This window comes from Notamacropus eugenii, chromosome 4 (genome assembly GCF_028372415.1).
Source record: "Notamacropus eugenii isolate mMacEug1 chromosome 4, mMacEug1.pri_v2, whole genome shotgun sequence".
In the NCBI taxonomy this organism is placed as follows: domain Eukaryota; kingdom Metazoa; phylum Chordata; class Mammalia; order Diprotodontia; family Macropodidae; genus Notamacropus; species Notamacropus eugenii.
Genome location: NC_092875.1, coordinates 151,536,830 through 151,560,175, shown reverse-complemented (window position 1 = coordinate 151,560,175; position 23,346 = coordinate 151,536,830). Strand labels below are relative to the sequence as shown.

General features: G+C 37.9%; 1 protein-coding gene across 3 annotated transcripts in view; it reads right to left on the bottom strand.

Moving 5' to 3' along the window:
- Nucleotides 1–20,965, bottom strand: part of FBXO43 (F-box protein 43) — a 29,422-nt gene extending 8,457 nt beyond the window's left edge. Inside the window, exons 1-6 of one of the 3 annotated variants that reach the window (XM_072603401.1) lie at nt 20,503–20,965; nt 18,114–18,244; nt 16,964–17,018; nt 13,981–14,070; nt 9,023–10,517; nt 2,310–2,412 (exon numbers count right to left, since the gene is read on the bottom strand). In XM_072603401.1, the coding sequence (XP_072459502.1) occupies nt 2,310–2,412; nt 9,023–10,500 (1,581 nt within the window). In that variant the 5' untranslated portion in view covers nt 10,501–10,517; nt 13,981–14,070; nt 16,964–17,018; nt 18,114–18,244; nt 20,503–20,965. The remainder of the gene's footprint in view (nt 1–2,309; nt 2,413–9,022; nt 10,518–13,980; nt 14,071–16,963; nt 17,019–18,113; nt 18,245–20,502) is intronic. The other 2 variants (XM_072603400.1, XM_072603402.1) reach the window with 2 other exon arrangements.
- Nucleotides 20,966–23,346: the final 2,381 nt, after the last annotated feature.

Genomic DNA, 23,346 nt, shown 5'->3' with positions numbered 1-23,346 from the left:
CTGGTCAGGTCAAGGAGCTGAGCCCGGAGCTTGGATGAGGGGCCACCCTTGGCTTCTGTCTGACATGTGCTCTGTCTTCTGGTAGCCCAGCTTAAGTGCTGACCTCTTCCCTAATTCTGTATCTCCTACAATAATCCCTTAGAGGAAAATGGACTCGTCTTTTGGTGCAATATTGGAAATCATATTGGCGTTAGGCCCCCTGGAGGATCCTAACACACAAATTTCCCAGGGGCCTTAACACTTCTGCCTCCTTAATCAATCACCTCTTGGGATTTGCCTTTTGTCCCTTGGGGTAGACCTAGACCTAAGATCTCACTGGCTTCTGGTTCCCTCTATAGCAGGTCACACTGGCTTCATTGTATTGTACTTCCTAAAAGACCTGGTGGCATTGGGTTTATCTAATCTCTATTTCCTAGTCCAGTCACCTACCATGAGCTGGTTTTGTCCCTGCAGCAGTTCTGACAGGTGGAGACCCAAGATTCTGCTAGCATCAAAATGCCCTAAGTTTTCAGTCATCTTCTTGTGCAGTCCTAGTCTGGATGGAAGAGCTGACTTGTTGAGTCTTTGTGTTGTCACTCCCCACTGCCCACCCCCCCCCCTTGCCCTTTCTTAAAAAATCTTTGATGTTCTTAGGTGAGCAAGATTTAGCTAGATCCTTCTGTTATCACCATCTTTAACAAACATCCTAAAGAGTTTTTTTTTCCATCTTTATCCTTTGTTAAACTTTCTGTAGCATACAGTGCTGTTTGTTGACCATGTGCCACTAGCCACTCCCTCCTCCTAAATTATCTCTCTAGTTTTTCATGATAGTGATCTCTCTTGATTTCTCTATTACTTGCCTGACCACTCATTCTCAATCACTTTGCTGGGTTATCATCCACATCATAAAGCCTAACTGTGGGTGAACTCCAAAGCTCTGTCCTGGGCCCTTTTCTAAACAAAGTGTCTCTCTATACTATCTCTTAACCTTTGATGAGATACCATAAGGACCCCTGAGCCTTACTTTTTGCTCTATGGCTACACCCCAAAGCCCATTGGGTCTTTCCATTCACTCAATGGCTAGATTGTCTGATATGTATTGTCTTTCCCTTTAGAATGTGAGTCCCTTGAGAGCAAGATTGTCTCCCTTTTCTCTTTGTGTTCTGAGTGTTCATAACAAAGCTTATCACATAGTAAGGATCCATATATATCCTGAGCGCTATTTGTCCATCTCCAACTACCTGTTGGACACTTTGAACTTGACACTGGCATCTCAAGCCAAATATATCCAACAAAGAGCTCATTACCTCCCCTCCCCCAAGTTCATTCCTGTTTCAAATTTCCCTATTTCTCTCTAGCTTTCCAGTCATCCTGGTTCATAACCTTGGTGTCCTGCTCAACCCCTCACTTTTCCTTACCTTACATATTTCAGTGAACTGCCTAGTCCCATCATTTCTGCCTTTAAAACATCTGGCTTTCTCATTATTGTTTACAGAGAGCAATGTATCCATTATTTCCACAGCTTTTCAGTGGTTGTTCTCTAAATCAGCAATGCCCCATCTCTTCACCTATTCACCCTCAGAGCCCATGCTCACCTCTGATGCCACTTTCTACATGAAGCCTTTGTTCTACAATCATCTTGTATTTATTACATATGTATGTGTTGTTTCTCCCAGATAGATTGCAAGTATCTTCAGGACAGGGACTATTTCACTTTTATATTTGCATTTTTTTCAATAAATGCATGTTGATGTATTCATGTATTCAATGGAAAGGCATCCAACTAGCACATCATCCGCACAAAATACTACATAGCTGTAAAAGTACACACAAATGCTTTTTTGGAAACAAAGGTATTGATGTTATAGGGCAACTAGGTGGTGCAATGGATAGAGAACCAGGCCCGGAATCAGGAAGACCTTAGTTCAAATGTTGCCTCAGACACTTATTAGCTATTTGCCCCTGAGCAAGTCATTTAATCCTGTTTGCCTCAGTTTCCTCATCTGTAAAATGAGCTGGAGAAGGAAATGGCAAACCACTCCAGGATCTTTGTCAAGATAACCTCAAATGGGTCACGAAAAGTTGGACAGGACTGAAACAACTGAACAAAAAATAATGTTCTAGTGGTGTCTCTTCTATTTATGGACCAGGTAGAAGTCCTATTAGGCAAAATAAATGTAAATGTCAATACTGAATAAATCACAAAGGTTAAAGTTATTAAGGAAAATAATTCATGCATATTATTGTAAAACCTGCATATAATTTAAGAATTGGCCTATTAAATTAAGAAAAAGCCATTTTAGGAAAAGCAAAAAAAAAAAAGGAATTACCCTGGAATCTGCCTTCAGTTGTTGTATGTAAACTTTCCTCCTTTGATTTGCTTTTTTATCTTGCACAACAATTTCACGCCAATTTTTGCTTACTCTCCAAACACTATAATAAAAAGAAAAATTCGTAAATTATAAAAAGTCCACAGAATTAAATTTAACTTAAAGTTATTCTAGAATCAATATTTTAGCTCTTTTAGTCTTCTACATTGTATATTACAAATTTTATATGAAAAAAAGAAATGTTCTTTCATAAAACTTTGTGTCACTATAACAACAGCTGATATTTTATATAATGATTCATGGTTTCCAAAGTTCTTTATATGTACTATCTAATTTGATCCTGAAAACCCTATGAAGTACTGCAGATTTTTATCTCTATCTTACAAAGGAAAATAAATGAGTTTCAGAGAAGTTAAGTGACTGACTTGCCCAGGGTCACTCAATAATGAAGTGTCAGAGGTGGGATTGGAACCCAGATCTCTCCTCAAAGGTTCTCACTCTTTTCATTATACTACTGCCATGGGAAGGCATATATATTGGGAAAATAGCGTAACAATACCATATAGATAAGACAGCACAATTCAGTGTTTGCTATTTATAAACTTGACACTTGGCTTAAAATAGTTAATAACAATGGTATAGTATTATATATTATCTATTATATGCTCTCAGATCAGGGACTGTTATACTTTCCTGGTTGTATCTGTACTGCTTAGCACTTGGTGCTTCACAGATAGTTAGCACTTCATATAAGCTTCATTCATTCATCCAATCTGTATGGAACTAGCTAACAAAGTCTATTGTTTGGACAATGAAGATGGTATTAGATTTAGCTGGCAGGCATGGTCTTCCAGGCTGGACCTCACAGGGTATCTTTGCCTTGATGGCAGTCACCAGGGATCAGATTTCAAGCTCTGAGATCCTATTTTTTTAAGTTTACTCAGTTCTTGAAGATATGGTTCATACTGGCCAAACTCCCAAAGGAATAATTGACAAAAGAGAATTCCAATTTATTAATTACTATAAGAAATAGATTTGCCAAGTAGAGAACACTTATTGGTGCCTCATCAATAAGTTTTCTTCCTAATAATAGATACCATTTATATTTACATACACTACTTCATTGGATCATCACAATGGTACTGAAAGGTGGGCATTATTATGATCCTCATTTTATAGATGAGGAAACTGAGGCTGAGCAAGTGACTTGTCTAGTCTCACATAGTAAGAAGTAGGATTTGAACAATGGTCTTCCTGACACTGAATCCAGAATTCTATCCACTATGTCACCCATTGCCTAACAGGAAAATGCTGTTTTTCCTCTGGAGGAGATTCTCCAATTGGCAAAGATATTTTTCAAGGCAAATTAATAAATTCTGTTTTATAAATTAGTCTCTTGGAAATTTGGACAGTGTAAAGAGAGGCATAGTAGCCTCAGAGTCAGGAAGACTGGAGTTTAAGGTCTCTGATGCAAACTGATTGTGGAACCATGGATAAATCACTTCACCTTTTAGTATCCCAGGCACCTCTCTAAAATAACAAATTATAGAACTGCTGATTGGCATTGATGGGAAGCTTTTGTATAGAGGGAGTCTCTTATACCAGTGAAATCACAGATCCAGACAATAACAACAACAAAAAGAAGTCTACTTGGAAAATATCTAATATCATGATCTTCTTCAAGTATCATCAAAGCAACATCAGAAGATTTTCAGAATATCTAATGCTGAAGTTTTTCAAAGACAAATTTAGTAATTTTGAACACTTGAAAAAACACATCATTTACCTTTTAGATAGGAAAGATTTATCTGTTAATAATGCCTACATTTCATCAAAAAATATGAAACAACATCTTTAGTTACTGTCCAAAGATTAGGGAAAGGGGTCACAAGATGCTTATATATAGTGAAGAGACATGCTTGTAAGTTCATTTCGGTAACAGACTAGTAAGTCCATATTTGTATGCTCAAAGAAAATGAGACAGAGTTTTTACATTCAGTAAACTGAGAATACCATGTACCAAAACACCTGGTATAACAGTATTGACCACTTTTACAATCAATCCATAAGGGCTGAATATTAAGGGAAAAAAGAATAATTTTAGAACTGGTAATTGCTTCCTTATTAATAATTTAGATTGTTATTTGTCAGGGAGAAAGTCAGAATCATGCCAATAACCGTGACACTAGTACCTACTGGGACCACTCTGACTCTTGGCTGTTTTTCCTCTCTCCAGATTGAGAGGTCATTTTCTACCTAAGAAGGAATGAGGATGACCAAACAAGAGATAAAGAACATTATGAAGTGCAAAATGGATAATTTTGATTACATTAAATTGAAAAGGTTTTGCACAAACACAAAGCAACCAAGATTAGGAGGGAAGCAGAAAGCTGGGGAAGAATTTTTGCAACTAGTGTCTGTGATAAAGGCCTCATTTCTAAAATATGGAGAGAACTGAGTCAAATATACAAGAATATAAGTCATTCCCCAATTAATAAATGGTCAAAGGATATGAACAGGCAGTTTTCAGAGGAAGAAATTAAAGCTATCTATAGTCATATGAAAAAATGCTCTAAATCACTGTTTAGAGAAATGCAAATCAAAACAACTCTGAGGTATCACATCACACCTATCAGATTGGCTAACATGACAAAACAGTATGATGATAAATGCTGGAGAAGATGTGGGAGAGTTGGAACACTAATTCATTGTTGGTGGAGCTACAAAAATATGCGTACCCTTTGACCCAACAATACTACTTCTAGGACTGTATCCCAAAGAGATCATTAAAATGGGAAAGGGTCCTACACGTACAAAAATATTTATAGCAGCTCTCTTCGTGGTGGCCCAAAACTGGAAATCAAAGGGATACCCATCAATCGGGAAATGGCTAAACAAGTTGTGGTATATGAATGTGATGGAATACTATTGTGCTATAAGAAATGATGGACAGGAAGACCTCAGAGAGGCCTGGAAAGACTTATATAAACTGCTGCTGAGTGAAAGGAGCAGAACCAGGAGAACTTTGTATACAGCAAGGAATTTTTCTGGTAGACTTAGTCCTTCATAGCAATGCATGGACCTAAAAAATTCCCAATGGACTTTTGAGGCAAATTGCCTTCCACATCCAGAGAAAGAAATATGGAACTGAATTGCAAAATGAAGCAGACCATTTTCTTTTGTGTTATGTTTTGCTTTGTTTTATGGTTTCTCCCATTCATTCTAATTCTTCTATTCAACATGACTATGGTGAAATTGTATTTAATAGGAATGTATGTGTAGAACCTATATAAGATTGCAAGTCATCTCGGGGAGAGAGTGGGGAGGGAGACAGAAAGGAGGGGGAGGGAGGGGAAAAAAATCTAAGATATATGGAAGTGATTATAGAACACTGAAAATAAATAAAATAATTATTTTTTTAAAAAAGGAATGAGAAGTACAGGAAAGGGTTGACTGGTAAAAACCTTTCCTATTTGCAAAGTGATCTCCTTGTGATATTTGAATTTTACTTGCTGTGTCTTCAGTTAATGTAGTAGAAAGAGGTGATTCATGGTCAAATCTCAATTCTGCTATTTGCTACTTGTATGACCTTGGATAAGTCACTTATCCACTCTATGACTCAGTTTCCTTAGCTGTAAAATGAAGAAGTTGGACTATATGGTCTTTTAGGTCCATTCCAACTCTGTCTACGAATCTAACATTACACTTCAACAAAACAATCATATATACCTCATAATGAACAGGATTGGTCTCTCTAAAGAAGAGAACAGAAAGTAGCCCATCAATAGTTAAGGGGTCAATATGAGTGTCAACATGGCTATTTCACCTGCTTCAATTCTCTTTTAGCATACCAAGTTCTAAGTATCAGTGGGAACATACTTCCAAATCAAGTCACAGAGTGTAGACAACTGGAAATATGCAGAGTGGGGATCACATCATTGGAAAAGGAATGAGTAGAAACTGGTCAGAAAAGTAGATGACAAGGTCCTTTCTAACCCTTACCTAAATGCCTTGGCTTTTTTCTTTTTCCCACTTTTTAAATTATCTTTATCAGTAATTAATTTAGTTTTTCCACATTTTGTGGCTTAAAAAATACAGGCAAATAAGGCAGGGTGGTGCTTAATTACACAATGTCGTTATTCAGTTGTGTCTGACTTTGTGAGTTTGGGGTTTTCTCCGCAGAGATACTGCAATGGTTTGCCATTTCCTTCTCTATCTCATTTTACAGATGAAACTGAGACACACAGGGTTAAATGACTTGCCCAAGGTCACACAGCTAGTAAGAGTCTGAAGCAAGATACGAACTCAGGAAGATGAGTCATCCTGACTCCAGGCCAGGCATTCTATCCATTGCACTACCTACCTATCCTCAATTATACAATACTTTACCCAAAGACCATCAAGTGATTCATTTATCCACCTTTTCTCCTATCCTGATACAATCTGTACTCAGTGGTTTTATTATTAACAATAAATACAACTAACATTAATATAATGCTTTAATGTTTGTGACATACTTCATGAACATCATCTTACTCAACTTTCACAACATCCTTTTGATTTATAGTACTACAAGCATTATTATTTCCATTTTACAGATGAAGAAATAAGACTTGGGAGAGTTAGGTAATAATTATACAACTCCTCAGTGTCAGAGGAAGATTTGAACCCAGATCTACCTTGTCTCCAGGTTCAGCACTTTCTCCACTGCACCCTGCCCACTTTTAAGTTTTAAAACTTCGAAAGTGGGGAGAGTAAGCTGTACAGAAAAGAAACCTGCAGCTTCACGTAAATCCTCTTTTCTGGGTCTACAATGCAAATGTAAATGCCCATTCCATTTGGATTAAGTTCAGAAAAAAAACCCAATAAGACTGAAAGGGAAGTATAGTAAAAAGAACAGCTGATCTGTGAATTAGAGGTCTGTATTCTAGTACTGGCTCTGCCATTTATTAGTAGGTGACTTGATTTTAACTTTTCTTATCTCATTGATGAAGTAAGGATAACCTATTCATGAGCTACCATGCATGCTGCTGTGAGGCTCAGATAAGAAAGTATACTATAAATGTCAACAACTACTACTTTTATTCTGAGTATAAGTGAGCATCATCTGTCCCTTGGAACTCCCCTGGCCAAGGTAAGTAAGAGAAATCTGAGCTTGTAGGGAAGAGAATGTGACATAGTTTACCCATTAGTGGCAATTCTTTGTGGGTTTGGGGGGTGGCAATGAGGACTATTGGAAAAACAGGCCCAACCTCGGAGAATGAGGAATTCTGGAGAATTAGCCCAGAACTTCCGTAAAGCAGCAGTTGGGAGATGAGGGAAAGTCACTGACCCTGCTTTCTCATCAAGAAAGAAATTTAAATTTTTTTCCCTAGTATACATACTGTTCCTGTAAGAAACTTTATTTCTGCTGCTATAGCTCTTCTTTGAGAGAAATGACTATTCATAACCAATGATTTGGGGAGATCCAGAGTTCTTCTTTTTCTAAAGCCCTCATCTCAAAGCTCAGCCTCTGAAGGACAGAATGGATGAGAGTAGAAAGGATTAAAATTCTCCTCAATCTAGGTATTGTTACCCCACCCTTTACAAGGAATTTAAACTAAAGTAAACTCCTTCCCCCACCCCCCCTCACTCCCCCAATTATGTTCTACTCAGGCTTGGGTGAGGGATATAGATTCTTTTTCTAGATTTCCCCAGGTTAGGGGGTGATCAAAGTCATATCCTCTAACCCCTCATTAGAACAGATCCATCTTTCATTATAATATTCATTCTCTTATTAACTGTTAACCAATCAGAGTTGACTGTCACCCTCAAGAAGACCAAGGGCATATAAAATACAAGCCCATTGCCATAATTCATCTTTGGTCTAAGAGAGATGGTCAAATGACCATTCCTTTTATTAATAATATGCTAACATTATTAATAAAATTATCAATTACCTAGAAACTATGTGTTCCTAACTTTTTAAACATCACATCCTCCTATCCTTCAATTCTTTGAAATCCTAAGATGCTGATTAAATAATACTATTATTGGGTGAATAATAGAAGAATTCTTATTTCCTCAGTCTGAACATTTAATTAGGAAAACCTTTTCTAAGTACAAGGAAGTTAATCCTAAAACAACATTTTCAGAGTTGAAAGGGATCTTAAAAGGTCATACTAGTCCAACCTACACATTTCACCATTAAAAAAGTCTTTAGATAACCTATTTTCTATTGCATACCTCACATTTTACCCTTAGCATCTTGTCTCCTCTTCATGATCACATATCCTGATTTATATTATCTGATAAGTAGTGATCAAATATGGTCATATTTAATGTTGGAAAAAGACAATTTGCTAACAGTATGTGCACTGTAAAGAACAATAAGTCAACCAAACAGCTTTGTTGGAACAAAGTTTTCTATGTTGAAAATTCCAAGTTTAAATCCTAGGAAGTCTCTTTCCAACTGGTAAAATAGACATACTTACCATCTGGATAAAGCCTCTTTTGTCATTCTTCCAAAGTGCTTCTGCCTAGTAGGAAATCTACTAACAAGCTCCAAAGAGAACCTTATCCAAGATGTCTGGATGGCTCAAATTTTAAATCTCAAAAGTTGAGATGATGCAAAATATGGAAAAATAGAAAACCTCTTCTCATTTACACAAATTTACTTATTACAAATAACAGTAAAAGAGCAGTTTTATGTGATAATATATTTCATTTCTTACCTGCATAGATTTTCCACTGTCAAGGCATTTAATACCATAGCAAGAATATGTTTTAAGTTTCTAAGTTTTAATTCTGTTAAGATGTCCAGTTTTTCCAGACCCATCTTCTTGCCAATAAGTCCTGCAAGTACATATTCCAGTAAGGATACTTCCTCACCCTCAACATCCTTTAGATGGTTTTGTACATGGGTTTGCTGAAATCTTTTCCTTTTGCTTTTCATGATAATCTCATGAACCAGTTGTAAAGCAGGTGTCTTTGATAAATCCTTAAGACCTAAAATTGAATCTCCACTATTATTATCAATCTGTTCATTTGGAGAAATGCCAGAGGCTGCTGCTATTTTTGCTTTAAAGTCAGAATTCACAAAAGGTTTATCTTCTTCTGTTTCAGATTGTGAACTACGCTCCCTAAGCGTGGACAATCTTCTTACTCTTCCTACATTTTTTGGCTTTTTCTTTGAGGCCAAAGTCCTCCCAGTACCCAGGGATTTCTGAAACAGTTCTTGAAAAGAACCTTCATGGTCAGAAAAGGAATCTTGTGACTTATCCAGACCCAGTGAATTAAAACCACTATCTTCTGGTGTGGAAATATTATCTATCACCTCAGCTGGGCTATAACCACAAAACTTAATGTTTGCTACCAGGTTACTGATTGGCGTTACAAATATGTCTTCATTTGTCTCACAAAGAGCCTCACAAGAAAATGATCCCAGCAGCTCGGGGCCTGCAGTCTCTCCATTAATACTTAAAATGCTATCCCTAGAGTCATTGGTGAGAGCATCTGTACAACTGCTTCCCTGAATTGGAGAGATGCACTCAACTTCAAATAGGCTACAATCACTTTTGGAATCATCAATTGTGGATGTTTTATGCTGAGAAAAAGAAAGTCTCAATTTTTGACCATTAGAAGGGGCTTCATCTGCTTTCAAAGTACTGATGGCTACAGGAGTGAAAACGGTTTGTCTTGGGGACCCTAAACCCCTTTTTGAAGCTCTTTCTTCAAAACTGAGATGGCTCACGGGCGATGTTTTTGCACAGCTTCCTAAAGAACAGTTTTTCTCATCAAAGCGTTCTGTGTCCTCTCTTGAAACAATATTTGTTATATTCAACCTTCTACGGAAAAGTGTTTTCTTTCTAGTTACTTTTGGAGTTTCACAAAGCTCTGTGACTTCATTCACCTCTTTCCTAAAAAAAGAGCTAGAGTTACTTTCAGTGGGAGAGTCCACAGAACAGGTAAAACCCAGACTAGAATTTTCAGAGTATTCCTGTGTGGATGATAAGCCTTTTGTATTTTTTTCTATGTTTTCCACATCAGTATAGTCAAAGCTGGAAGCCTTGAGAGAGTCACTGTAGCCGCTATCTTGAAAGGAAGATGTGGATGAGAGACCTCCAAAGCTGGAATACTTGAAACTGACATTAGGAGATTCCACCCCATTTCTTAAAGTGACACTAGCTTCGACGGAGGGACTGTCTGACATCTTCAGAATCTTGACTTCTGTAAATTTAAAACAAATTTTACCTCCAAAATGACTGACCAAGTGCTTCCTAAGCTATTGATTCTAAGTTATGTAAAATTACTCTAAAACAATGATAAAGCAATCTCATTAAAAGCACATAGAGTAAAATGCTTCATAGCAGTAGAATAAGTAGAATCTATAGGTTTGAAATACTAACAATAGCAAGTATTTACATAATGTTTTTAGGCTTACAAAGCACTTTACATATATTATTCATTTTATCCTCACAACAATCCTGGGAGGTAGATGCTATTATTATCCTCATTTTATAGATGAGGAAATTGAGATAGACAGAAGATAAGTGACTTGCTCAGAGTCACACAGTTAGTAAGTAGTTAGTATGGATTTGAACTCAGGTCTTCCCGACTCCAAGTCTAGAGCTCTATCCACTGCACTTCCTATCTGCCACATCTAATCACAAAATATCCATGCCAAAGGGCATCAAATATTACTTCGAAATGTTAATGACAACCTAAGGATGAAAATCTCTAAAGACTACACTCCCTCAGCCAGGTTACCTATCCAGAGGTCTAAAAAACTAGTCATAAATATTTTTTTGAAAAAAATTGTACATGGAAAATAAAATTTAATCATTTTTAAACAAAAAGGGAAAGTTAATTTTCTTACATTTCTTATAATTATGATGATACTGAAATATACATGTGATTTTTTACTACTGTCTCTTGTTTGTCCTAGAGCAACTAGTGATTTCTGCCCCCTGAATTTTTTACTTACACTTTTGGAGTGTGAGAGAAGGTGCTTTTGAATAAACTACTACTCTATACTGATATGATGAATCTTACTTCTTAGAAAAATGTGCAAAGGAATCAAGCTGCTATTATTGATAACAAAAGATCCCAGAAGATGGGCTATACAATCTTAGGATGATATTAATTTTAGTGACTGGATTCTGGATGATCCCAAAGTCTCAGTTCAGTCTTAAGCTTTAATAGTACTAAGATGACATGTAAGTATATGCCATGCATATGAAAGAGAAATTAGAAGCTGGGACACTGCTCATAAACTCTTGTAATTTAAGTCCTGGAGAACTATATTGTAGACACCTTGAGCTTTCTCACACTCATGCCTTTACTCAAATTATTTTCTGTGCTTGGAAGGTCCTTCCTCCCCTTCCCTTCTTGAAGCTGTGTACAGTTTTCATGACATAGCCCACGTGCCACGTCCTACATCAAGTCTTTTGTGATTTCCTTTCATTGCTTGCTTCTTCTTATCCCATCCACCTGACTTCCCACAGTACTTTAGTTCATAATTCTCTGATCTACTTATGTAATTTATATAGTTGTCTGTATTTAAATCTCCTCTCCCTACGAGATTGCAGACTCTCAGAATGCAAAGACTACATCTTGCTTAAGCTCCATATCTTTCTTCAGTACCTAGTACAGCACTCTCTACACAGCATTTGCTGTTGTTCATCCTTTGTTAGAGAGGAGGATCAATGACATCACAGGGGTCATGTCTTAACTTGCTCGTGAATTAGATTGAAGTGATGTAGAGCTGCACAAAGTCATCCTCACTCTCTCAGTGACAAGACAAAAGTTAAGATGACTAGTGATGGCCCAGGATCACACAGTGTCTAACAAATAAAGGGAATCCCCAATCCCCAACCCTTCTTAATTCCAGTGCCTTATCTCTCTTAATTACTTCCTATTCATCCTGTTTGTACATACGTATTTGTTTTCTCACCCATAAGATTGTGATTGTGTCTCCTTGAAGGCAGGGATCATTTTTTGCCTCTTTTTATATCTCTAGCACTTAGCGGAGTTACTGGCACATAGTAAGTACTTAATAAATGTTTCTTGATTGCTAAAAGTTTGTTGAAAGAATGAATTTTATATCATTGGTTTCTAACTTTTAAAATATGAAGAGACATTTTTAACAACAAAAAATTCTAAGTACCTCCACAAAATAGTTGTATTAGTGGTATCTATTGATTGATAACATATATGATATAAATTTGTGAACTCCTTGCAATAGCTATATGGTCCTCTACAGGTCCTTTACTCATGGGAACCACTATTTTCTATATTGATCAAGGTACATTCACTTTCTTATTTATACCTCTTTTTACAGATGCATTTCAACACAAAGGCCCTGAGTTAGAAGAGTTTAAATGTCAGCTCTACATGCTAAGGATTTGTAAAGGTTTAGGTAAGAAGCTGCAGACCAAAGGGTACAGGCTGTATTTTCATCACCACTGACAATCAAAAACATGGTCTTCAGGAGGGGAAAAAAAAGAGACATTCAAGAAGTGAACTACTAATGAAGAAAATAGAGTCTGAGAATGGGATTTGATTTCTGGAACACACACACTTTAAAATATAGGAATGTTGGGGTCTTGGCTAGAGATAAAGTATACCTGATCAGAAATGGTAAGAATTTGCCTGGAGTCTTGTACTAATTAAAAGGGCCTTAAGGAAGGAGAATGGGATATGGGAGAGGCAGGGAGAAGTAAGGGGAAGTGTTTATATATACACACATATATATATCCAGCAAAATACCAACGAGGGGAAGTGTTTATATATACATACATATATGTATATACATATATACACACATATATGTGTGTATATATATATCTAGCAAAATACCAACGAGAATATTTAAAATGTAGGACAAATGAAAGATAAAGGTGCCCAGAAATTTATATGAGAAAAAAATTTTTTTAAATGAAAAAAAGAAGAAAACCTCCAGTATCTATACAAATGCACAAAATTGAGGTTAACAAGCTACATATATTAGAGATCCTAACCCAAGGAGGTAAACTCCATGACCTCACAGATATAACTGTGGCCCAGAGGGATAGGGCTTATGGAAAATGACCCTAAAAGTATATACCTTATCCAAGCAAAACAAGATAGGTTAAGCAATAGGGGTTAACCTAGGGGAGAGGCAGAGAAACAGTATTATATTGATTGAGAAGATATGCTCAAGGGAGGAAATTCATGAGACAAGAGTGGAAAAGAGTACTTGGAGGAAACATCAAAGGAGGAAGGATCATATACTCTGTCAGAATATACTAAAGATAACTTGAGGAAAATGGAGAATAGAGGAATTTGGAAAATGGAATCCAAGCCTAGCAAGGGTTAAGATGATTATAGTAGGGATGGAAGTTTCAGTCATCTTGCCATCTGCTAGAGTGTGCTCATTCGCCCTCTCTTTCCCCCATCCCTCCCTCCCTCTTTCCCTCTCTCTCACTTTTTCTCTTTCTCTTTCCCTCTCCCTTTCCTTTTCTCCCTCCCTGCTTCCTTCTCCCCTTGCTTTCCTCCCTCTCTCTCTCCTTCTCTCTCCCCCATCTCTCTCTCTCTCTCAAGAAAAACTGCTAATTACTTCTTGACTTGCCTTCATGATGAATTGGTAATTTCATTCTGCCAGAGGCCTAAGAACCACAAACAGAGCTTCTCTTCTGGATCTGATACTCACCCACAAAGAAGAAACGGTAGAGGTGATAGGCTCCAGGCAGAGAAGTGACCACTCCATCTCAGAGTTTGTTATAGAGAAGGAATATGCATCCTAGATTTGGGGAAAGCAGATTTCAAAGGCTTCAGAGAAAGGATAGAATCCCATGGACTAAAATTCTTTAGAGAAGTCACCTCTAATAATAGCTATTAAAACTTTAAACTGCACTTTGAGGATACCCTTTACATAAGCATATACAGCATAATAACAAAATAAATGTTTTGTTTGTTCAGTTGTTTCAGTTTTGCCTTACTCTGTGACCCTATTTGGGTATTTTTTGGCAAAGATATTAGAGTGGTTTGCTATTTCCTTCTCTGGCTTGCTTTACAGATGAGGAAACTGAGGCAAACAGGATCAAGTGACTTACACAGTTAGTATGTGTCTGAAGCCAGATCCCAGGCCTGGCACTTCAGCACTGTTAAATTTAGGGTAGTTAAGAAAGATGGGTGCTAACAGTCAACCTCTCAGTCTTTTCTGATGTTCAGGCACTAAAGCTTCCTAATGTCACCTGTCCTTTATTTTGTACATATTGTATATTTCCTATCAGTATTCTGAACATATCTTTTAAATATCTAAATTGGTGATGAGTTTCTTTGTATATCCATATTGGTCTCTTTAGGTAATTCCTTCTTTTCCTCCCCACTGGAATAATTCTTTGTCTTTGTGGCCACAGAATTTCAATCCTGTAAGTTTCCCCACTCTTCCTGGGCTGACTTCTCCTGTAGAATTTTAAATTTATTAAGATAACTTTAAGTTATTAAAGCTAAAATCTCACTAAGGATTTCTGGATGCTTTGCATGTCCACAATTTCCTTGATAGAGTATGGACTCATCAAGAGTAGGAATTGTTTCATTTTTTTGTATTTATATCCTTGGTGCCTAGCACAGTATCTGGCATACCAGTGGGTGTTGAATAAATGTTTTCTTTTTTTATAAAGATATGTATAGAATATAGAACAATAATAGCTGATAATGCTTTAACTTTTACAGTGCACTTTTACATATGCTGTCACATGTGTTCCTCACAACAACCCTGTGAAGTATAATGGACATTATTGTTCTCATTTTATAGATGAGTAAACTGAGACTCAAAATGGGAGGGAAGGGACAAGTAACCTAGGATTAATGACAAAGGATCACATGCTTTTGTTGGAATCATTTCAGAAGCTCTTAAAGCTTAGAGCAAGCGGGCAGGTGAAAAGAGCTAAGGATACGAGAAACGAGTTTTTAGCTATATTACAGGAAAATAGACATAGGAAATAGGATGACTACTCTGGAAGATAGAACAATGAAGAAGGATGCTAAGAGAGCGCAGAGACACTCAGTTTCTCCTGGTCTCCTATTATCTCTGTCAAGGAGAATGACCTAGGGACTAGAAAAAAAGAACCCCCAAAATGGAAAATAGGGAGTTGACTTTCCAAGATCAGTTACAAGATAGTAAATCATACTTGATGCACGTAAGTTACAGTACCAAAAAAAGGTCCATCCCTGGAAACTGGAAAAACTAGCCAAGGTTATTGTGGGCTCTTGTGATCAATGTGGAGTCTTATAATCAATGATACTGGAAAAGTTTAAAGAGCAAAAAAGTGTCCTTGAACTGGAAAAGGGCAAATACAGTTGTGATTTTCAAAAAAGGGAAGTGTAATTTGAAAACCATAGACCAATGAGCTTGACCTCTGGTGCCGAAATTCAAGAGATGTTATTAAAACAATGGTGAGTTAACATCTGGAATGGCAAAGAGCTTTTATGGCTTCCTCAAAACTAGAATCTCATTTTTTTTTGACAGGGTTATGAAATGGGTAGGGATCAGGAGAATACTGTAGTGATAGCTTACTTAGATTTTAAACAAAGATTTAGATTTTAGCAAAGCATTTGACAAAGTTCCTCATGCTAGTCTTAGATAAAGGATAGAGAGACATGGACTAGATGAGCTCACACTTTGATATATTCTCAAATGATTAAGTGGGGGAACCCAGAGAATGGTCATTAATAGTTTGAAAGGTCTCCAGGAGAGTGTCTGAAAGATAAGGGCTTGGTCCAATATTTTTATAATACATTTTTATAGATAATGTGGAGAAAAGTATAGAGGGTATGCTTATAAAATGTGCTACTGACATAAAACTGGGAGGGATAGATAACACACTAGAGGATAGTCAAGATATTTTTTTTAATCTCAAAGGCTAGAACTTTGGATTCAATCTCAAGCCAATAGTCTATAAACATTGTTTAAGCACCTACTATAAGTCAGACACTGTGGTAAGTGCTGGATTCACTTCACAAATGTAAGTAAGGAAGTATTTTATCCAATAATATAAGATCATATTTTGGCTAAATACTGTCATATGTATTGTGTGTACAAATACACATATATATGTATGCATGGGTATGTATGCATGTATGATATTCAAATGTGGGTATACACATATATGTCTACACACATACACACACTCAACCCTAGTCAGACCACATCTGCAATATTGTGCTCTGTCCTAGATGCCACATTTTAGGAAGGACATTGATAAGCTGGAAAGAGAAGGGCAGCCAGTAGGATGAAAGGCTTTGAAATTATGACATATGAGAACTGTTTGAAAGAATTGGAGGTAAAAGAGAAGTTAGGGGCAACATAATGACTGTCCTCAAGCATTTGAAGGATTGTCAAAAGAAAAAGGTATTATCCTAGTTCTGCCTGGTCCCAGAAGGAAGAACTAGACGACATGGTAAAGAGGCAGATTTAAGCATGATGTGAAGAAAAATTTCTTAACAATTAGAACCACCAAAAAATGGAATGGGCTGCTTCGGAGGGCGGCCAGGTCTCCACCACGAGAGATCTTCCCCTGAGGCCAAAGGACCACGTTGGGAGGAGGTGTAGGGAATTTTCCTCTTCAGGTATGGGCTGGAGAAGATGGCCTCCAAGGGTGCTTCCAACTTGGAGATCCTGCGATACTTACTACCTGTATGATCTTGGGCAAATCACTTCTGTTCTTGGGGTTTCGGTTTCTTCACCTGTAAAATGAAGGGGGTTGAACCACATCAGAATTCTTAATTTGGGATTTGTAAACTTTTTTTTCATATTTTGGTAACTGTATTTCAATACATTTTATTTCCATTGTAACTCTGTGTGTTTTATTTTATGTATTTAAGGGTACATTGGTCTCATGAGACGGCCAAAAGGGGTCTATGACACACACAAAAGATTAAGAGCCCCTAGGCTAGAAGATCTCTAAGCTTTTAATCCTATGATCTAGATGATATATAAATATTTGTTAAGGACATGCTCTCTGTTACTAATTTTGAAAAGTAAATTCAATATTTAAAGAAGAAATCCTATCTAATAATATTCAGTGAGACTGAAAAGAAACTATTATTTCTAATTTTTACCCAGAATATCAGTATATTCCTTCTGACACAATATTTATCTGATTCAATAACAGAAAGATAAGATAATTTTTCCCATTCTTTTGCATTTGTATTCATTTAGGCTCTGAATCTAGACTATAGAGTTCAGAATAACTGAAAGAAGGGAAAGCTTGAAAAGAGTGCTAGATTTGGAGTAAGGGAAACTGGGGTACAAGTCCAGTCTTCAGGACTTACTGTGTGGCTCTTAACCTCACTCAGCCTCAGTTTCCTCATCTGTAAAATGGGAACAATAACATCTACTTCATAAAGATGACACAAATAAGGTGTCATCTATAAAGCACTTTGCAAATCATAAATCATTATACAGGATGTCCCAAATGTCTTAGAGTAGTTTTAAAGTTATTAAAGTTTATAACCATACTAAGCTTTTAGGATACCCTGTATAAATGTATAAATTATTACCCCAGAGACACATATTTCAGCTCAATATGAGGGGAAAACTAGCATTTAAAGCTGTTCAATCTCAAACAAACTGCCTTGACAGGTCATGAGTTTCCCATCACTGTAGGTATTCAAACTGAGGCTTTTCCAACCACAAGTTAGGGATGAGGGTTAAAGATCATAGATTTAGAACTGGAAATAACCCAAAAAAATCACTTGCTCCAATATTTCCTTATTTTACAGATGAGGAAACCAGGGCTCAGAGAAAGGGAATGATTTATCTATGATCACCTCACTCACCTGAAATACTTTTGGACTTCTCTGACTTGTCCACCATGCCCCAGTTTAGTTCATAATCCTGTAAGATCTCATTAGCCTTGGTACCTTCTGTCTCTCTTGGATTGGAGCATGGAGTTATGAACTCCAACCCTCTATTGAAGGAGAGAGCTCAACTCAGATATCTCCTCATTTCTCATCTGTCTGCACTACTTTGGGATTTCTTTGACTGACTTCACTATGCTGTCAAGTGGGTTACCTTTTCCTTCTTCTCACCTCCTCCCTACTTTTCAACTTCCTTTTGTGTGTTGTCTTGTAAGCAAATTGAGAGCAAGTGCTTTCTTTTTTCATCTTTATATCCCCAAAGCTCAGCGCAGTGCCTGATACATAGTAAATGCTTAATAAATGTTTACTGATTGATTATATAGGCAGTAAGAAGAAAAGCAAGGATTTGAACCCTGGTTGTCTGACATCAAATTTAGGACCACTATACAATTCTACCTATAACATGGGAAGGGGCATTGGCTTAGATGCCTTCTGAGATCCCTCCCTAAGTTAAACATCTTCTGTACAGAAGCTTCAGGACAAGAAAGCTAGTTGAGTCTTCTCCATGGCAAATGTTTTGTTATTGCTGATGTTAACAGAAATTTTAGAAATTTTGTAGATGATAAGCTCCTTGAGGGCCGGGATTGTCTTTTAACTGTTTTCATATCCCTAGCACTTGGCAGAGTTTCCGCACATAGTAAGCATTTCATAGCTATTTATTGACTGGCTGACTAGCCAGGGAATATAATTTATGTAAATATTTACATGTTAGTAACCAATTGGCCTAACAGAACTGATAAATTCACAAGTAGTCAGTGGAAAATTTACATATTACAGTATGTATCATTAGGAAATAATATTTCTGGGAACTATTTTTAAAGTATTTATAAGCTATTATTTTTACTAAAGTCATTTAGTCGTATCATCCAGCTGTTGTATATATAAAAATGGACTAGGAAATAACTAACTATTCAACTACTTCACCACTAGGTGTCTCAAGAGCTTTTCTGAGACCCCAGAATTGAAAAGCAATGAGACAAAAGACTATACTGAATTCCATTTCTTTTTACAGAGAGGAAAATGTACAAACAGAAACAAGGAGCAAAGATTAACAAAATATTAAGAGGAGGGTGGGATTTCCACAAAACCTGAAAACTACCCAAGTTCGAGGAGGTCTAAACTCTTTTTTTCTTAGGGCTTCATAGGCTTCACCAGACTATCAGAGGGATTGATGAACCCGAAAAACGGGAAGGGTCCGCCCCCTGTAGTGTTTACACTCTCACCTAACACTTTCTTTTTACTTCTCAATTTGATTTTAATGTATTAATTTCATCCCTCTGCACATAATTTGAAAATATTATTTTCTTGGAATAATCACCTTGATATTATTTGGAGATGACCTCAGAAGTCCCTCCAGCTATAAACTACTGAAGGTTAAAAAATTATACATTTAGGTAATAACAGGTTCCTGATAAATCAGTTGATATTACTACAATAATTATCCAGACCCCCCTCAGTAAAGGAAAAAACAAAAAAACAAATCACAGCCTTCTACTGTAAGGAGGTGTTTAGTAGATACTTTAATTGAAGTGAAAGAAATAGTTTAACTATCCTGAAACCACATTTCCTCTATTTGTAAAACTAGGATACCTACCATCAGATAAACTTTGAAATCTCTAGACTATATTAATTTTGCAAATGCAGAAAAATCTAATTAAACCATAAACAAGTATCCTGTTCTCTGAACAATCAATGGGATCATGGGATGGAGTGGAGCAGAAGAAGACTCAACATCACCGTGATCAAATTAGAGAAAAAAAAACCTTTGAGATGAAGTGCGAAACAGTAAATAAGAATGCTTACTATGAGCCAGACACTATGCTTAGTATAATCATAAGCCTCTCAAGTACTAAAATCTGAAGGGTGTGGAATATAAATGCTGTGATGCAACTCTAAATTTATGAACCTATGATCACTACATTTAAAAACAAAATATTTTGGAATGTTCTTCACCCTTTCATACAACAGAAATCTTAATCTTCTTTTCCCTCGATACACTGCTGAATGTTATGAATAAACTCCTTAATTAGGTTTCTCAAGAGGAGGAGGGGTGCCAGAGTTCTATAAATTCCTTGCCCTTGGAGAAAGGTATGTGTTGGTGGGGATAGGTGATAACCTAGCTTCACCTAAATCATCACTAGTTTTCCTCACTTTAATTAATTTTACTCCCTCCTGTCCCTCCCCATCCATTTTGGAAAGTTAAGGTTGGATTTCCAGCCACTAAGACGAATTAGTTGTTTTTTTTTTCCTCAGGACCCTGAAAGCCAGGGAGGCAGAGAGATACACACAATTATGAGGGTATAGTCACCTGCAGTAGAGGGAGATAAAGAGGAGGCAGGAGGCAGCAGGTAACTTCAACGCATCTCACCCTTTTCCAGCACCTGGAAAACAAACTGGGGGCGGGGAGGGGGGACTCCCAGGAATTCTGCTCCCCTGCAGCAGCAGCAGTCCCAACAACCTGGGGTCCCCCACCCCCGTCCAACTGGAGACTACAAAGCCCAGGGCAGACTCCTCCTGCCTCCTCTGGGATGGATGAATGGCAGCAGCTGAAGCTGCTGAGCTTGGGAGGGAGGCAAGAGGGAAAGGGGGAAGGGGGCGGGGAAAGGGGAGTGGTGGGGAAGGGTGTGGAAGGGGCAGAGCCACCGGCTTCGGCCCCAGGGATGCTCTGGCTATGGCAACCCCCAATCCCAGGTAGCGTGAGGCCGCCACTGCTTTCCCTCTCTTGGGTTTGAACTCCCCGCCCTGAATAACCGCTAGCTGCGGCCCCTCCCCCTCCCCTGTCCTTCTTTCTCTTCCCTTCCCTCCTCCTCCCCTTCCCTCTTTTTGTCCTTCCCTTTCTCGCCCCTGCCTTGCCTTGCCTTGCCCTGCCCCCGTCCTGTCCCACTCTCCTCTTCTACGCTGCCCTCTAGCTGTCCCAGGCACCTGCCCCGCTCCAGACGTTAGGGACCGTTTTGGGGAGGAATATAGAATGGGAACTACACCCCCCCAACTACCCCCCTATCCCCGATCATTGTCTTTCCCCATCCCAGTCTTGTGCTAGTGGCCACAAATCAAGAAGCTAGGAACAAGCTAAGGTGTGGGAGTTCGTTATTCCTCTTTCAGCTTCTCACATCTTCGTTTAAAGAATATGTTTAGAAAGATAATTATGTGCATTTATTTTCACTGAATATCAGTTTTTAATGTATCCATCCCTACTGTTCCTCACCCCCATCGTTATGCCTTCACCCCACACAGTACCTTCCTTTTCTACTCTTTCCCACATGGGATCTCCCATAGCATGTTTTGTCTATTCATTCGTTTGGTACTCACTGTATGATACCTTACTTATCTTTTTGTGTGTATGTGTTTTGTCTCCCCAACAGGAATTTAATGCCTCATATACCCAATACCTAACACAGTTTCTTGTACACCAGAGGTTCTCAATAAGTTTTTGCAGTATGGTATAGATGAGACAGCAATAGATCATGAAAAGGACCCTAATTTGGAGTCACAAGTTCTGGATTCAAGTCCTAATTCTGCCAATTATTAGAACCCATAAGACTTAGAGCAAACCACTACTCTAAGACTCAGGGTTCAGTGGAAAGAGTGCTGGATTTTGAGTTAGTCTGGCTTCAAAATCTGGCTTTGCTACTATCTCCTATTCACCCTTGACTGAATTCATATTTCTGAGCCACAGCTTCCTCAACTACAAAATGAGGGATTTGTACTACATGACCTTAAAGATCCCTCTACATCCTACTTTTTCATCCTCTGGTCCTAAAGGGTGGGGTTGGAACAAATGCTTTCTTAGGTTATTTCCAGATCTAAAACTAAAATCCCCTTTAATCTCAGGATCCTGGGGTGTTTTTTCTCCTTCCTATTAGGGCTATGTGAGGCATCTCCTACCCTTTTGCTATATATAGCCTCTTTCATTTTTCATTCTGGACCTATATTCTCTGGGTTTTCATGCTGCTGTCTCTTCTTGTTTTCATTCTAACTGATGGACCTCTTTTCAGTCTCATTTGTTGGATCTTCATCCAGGTTATGACCACTAACTGTAGGATCTCCCCCAAGGCTCTGTCCTAAGCCCTCTTTTCCCTCTGAACTATTTCACTTGATAATTTCATCAGCTCCCTTAGATTCAATTATCATCTCTACGCAGATGATTCTCAGATTTATCTGTTCAGCCCTATCCTGTCTCCTGGTCTCTTCTCCAATGTCTATTTGATGTCTTAAATTGAATATTCCATAGACTTCTTAAACTTAACATGTCTAAAGCAAACTCATTATCTCTGCTCCTCCCCCAACCAAAAAAAACCCCCCAAACCAAAACAAAAATAAAAACTAACCTATTCCCTCTTCCTAATTTCTCTATTGTTATTGTTTGGTCTATGTCTTCAAAGAGAACCAATGACATCATGGGTGATGTCTTGACTTGAGCTTGAATTGGATTTAAGTGAGGCATTTGGCCTCACTCTCTCTCTCAGATTCATCAAAATCCAGCAGCAAGACGAAAGTCAGGATGACAAGATTGTTTTCCCCAGGTGTGATCAGTGGGCATGCTTCAGCTTCTTGGAGCCACAGGTGTAAGTTGAGTGCCAGATAGACACCAAAGGTGGATAAGCAGCCCTGAAAAAGGTTTTATTATTATTGAAGGCACTAACATCCTCCCAGTCACCCAAGTCTCCTAACCCATGTCTCTTCTTCATTCTCTCCCATAGCCAATCGGTTGTTAAGTTCTATTATGTTGACCTTTGCAACATCTCTCATACATACCCCCTTTTCTCCTGACAGTCCCACCACCCAGAAGCAGGTTTTCATCAACTCATGCCCGAACTATTGCAATAATCTGCTGGTTGGTCTCCTTGCATCAAGTCTTTCTGCACTTCAGTCTATCCTCCACTCAGATGTCAAATTCATCTTTCTGAAGCACAGGTCACCCCTTTATTCATCAACTCTACTGATTTGCTAGTATCTTCAGGATCAAATACCAAAATCTGTTTGGCTTTTAAAGCACTTCTTAATCTGGTCCCTTCCTACCTTTCCAGTCTTTTTACACCTTATTCCGCTCTGAGTACTCTGAGATCTAGTGACAATGGCCTCCTGGCAGTTCTAGGCACATGACACCCCATCCCCTGACTGGGAATATTCATATGGCTCTCCCAAGCCTGGC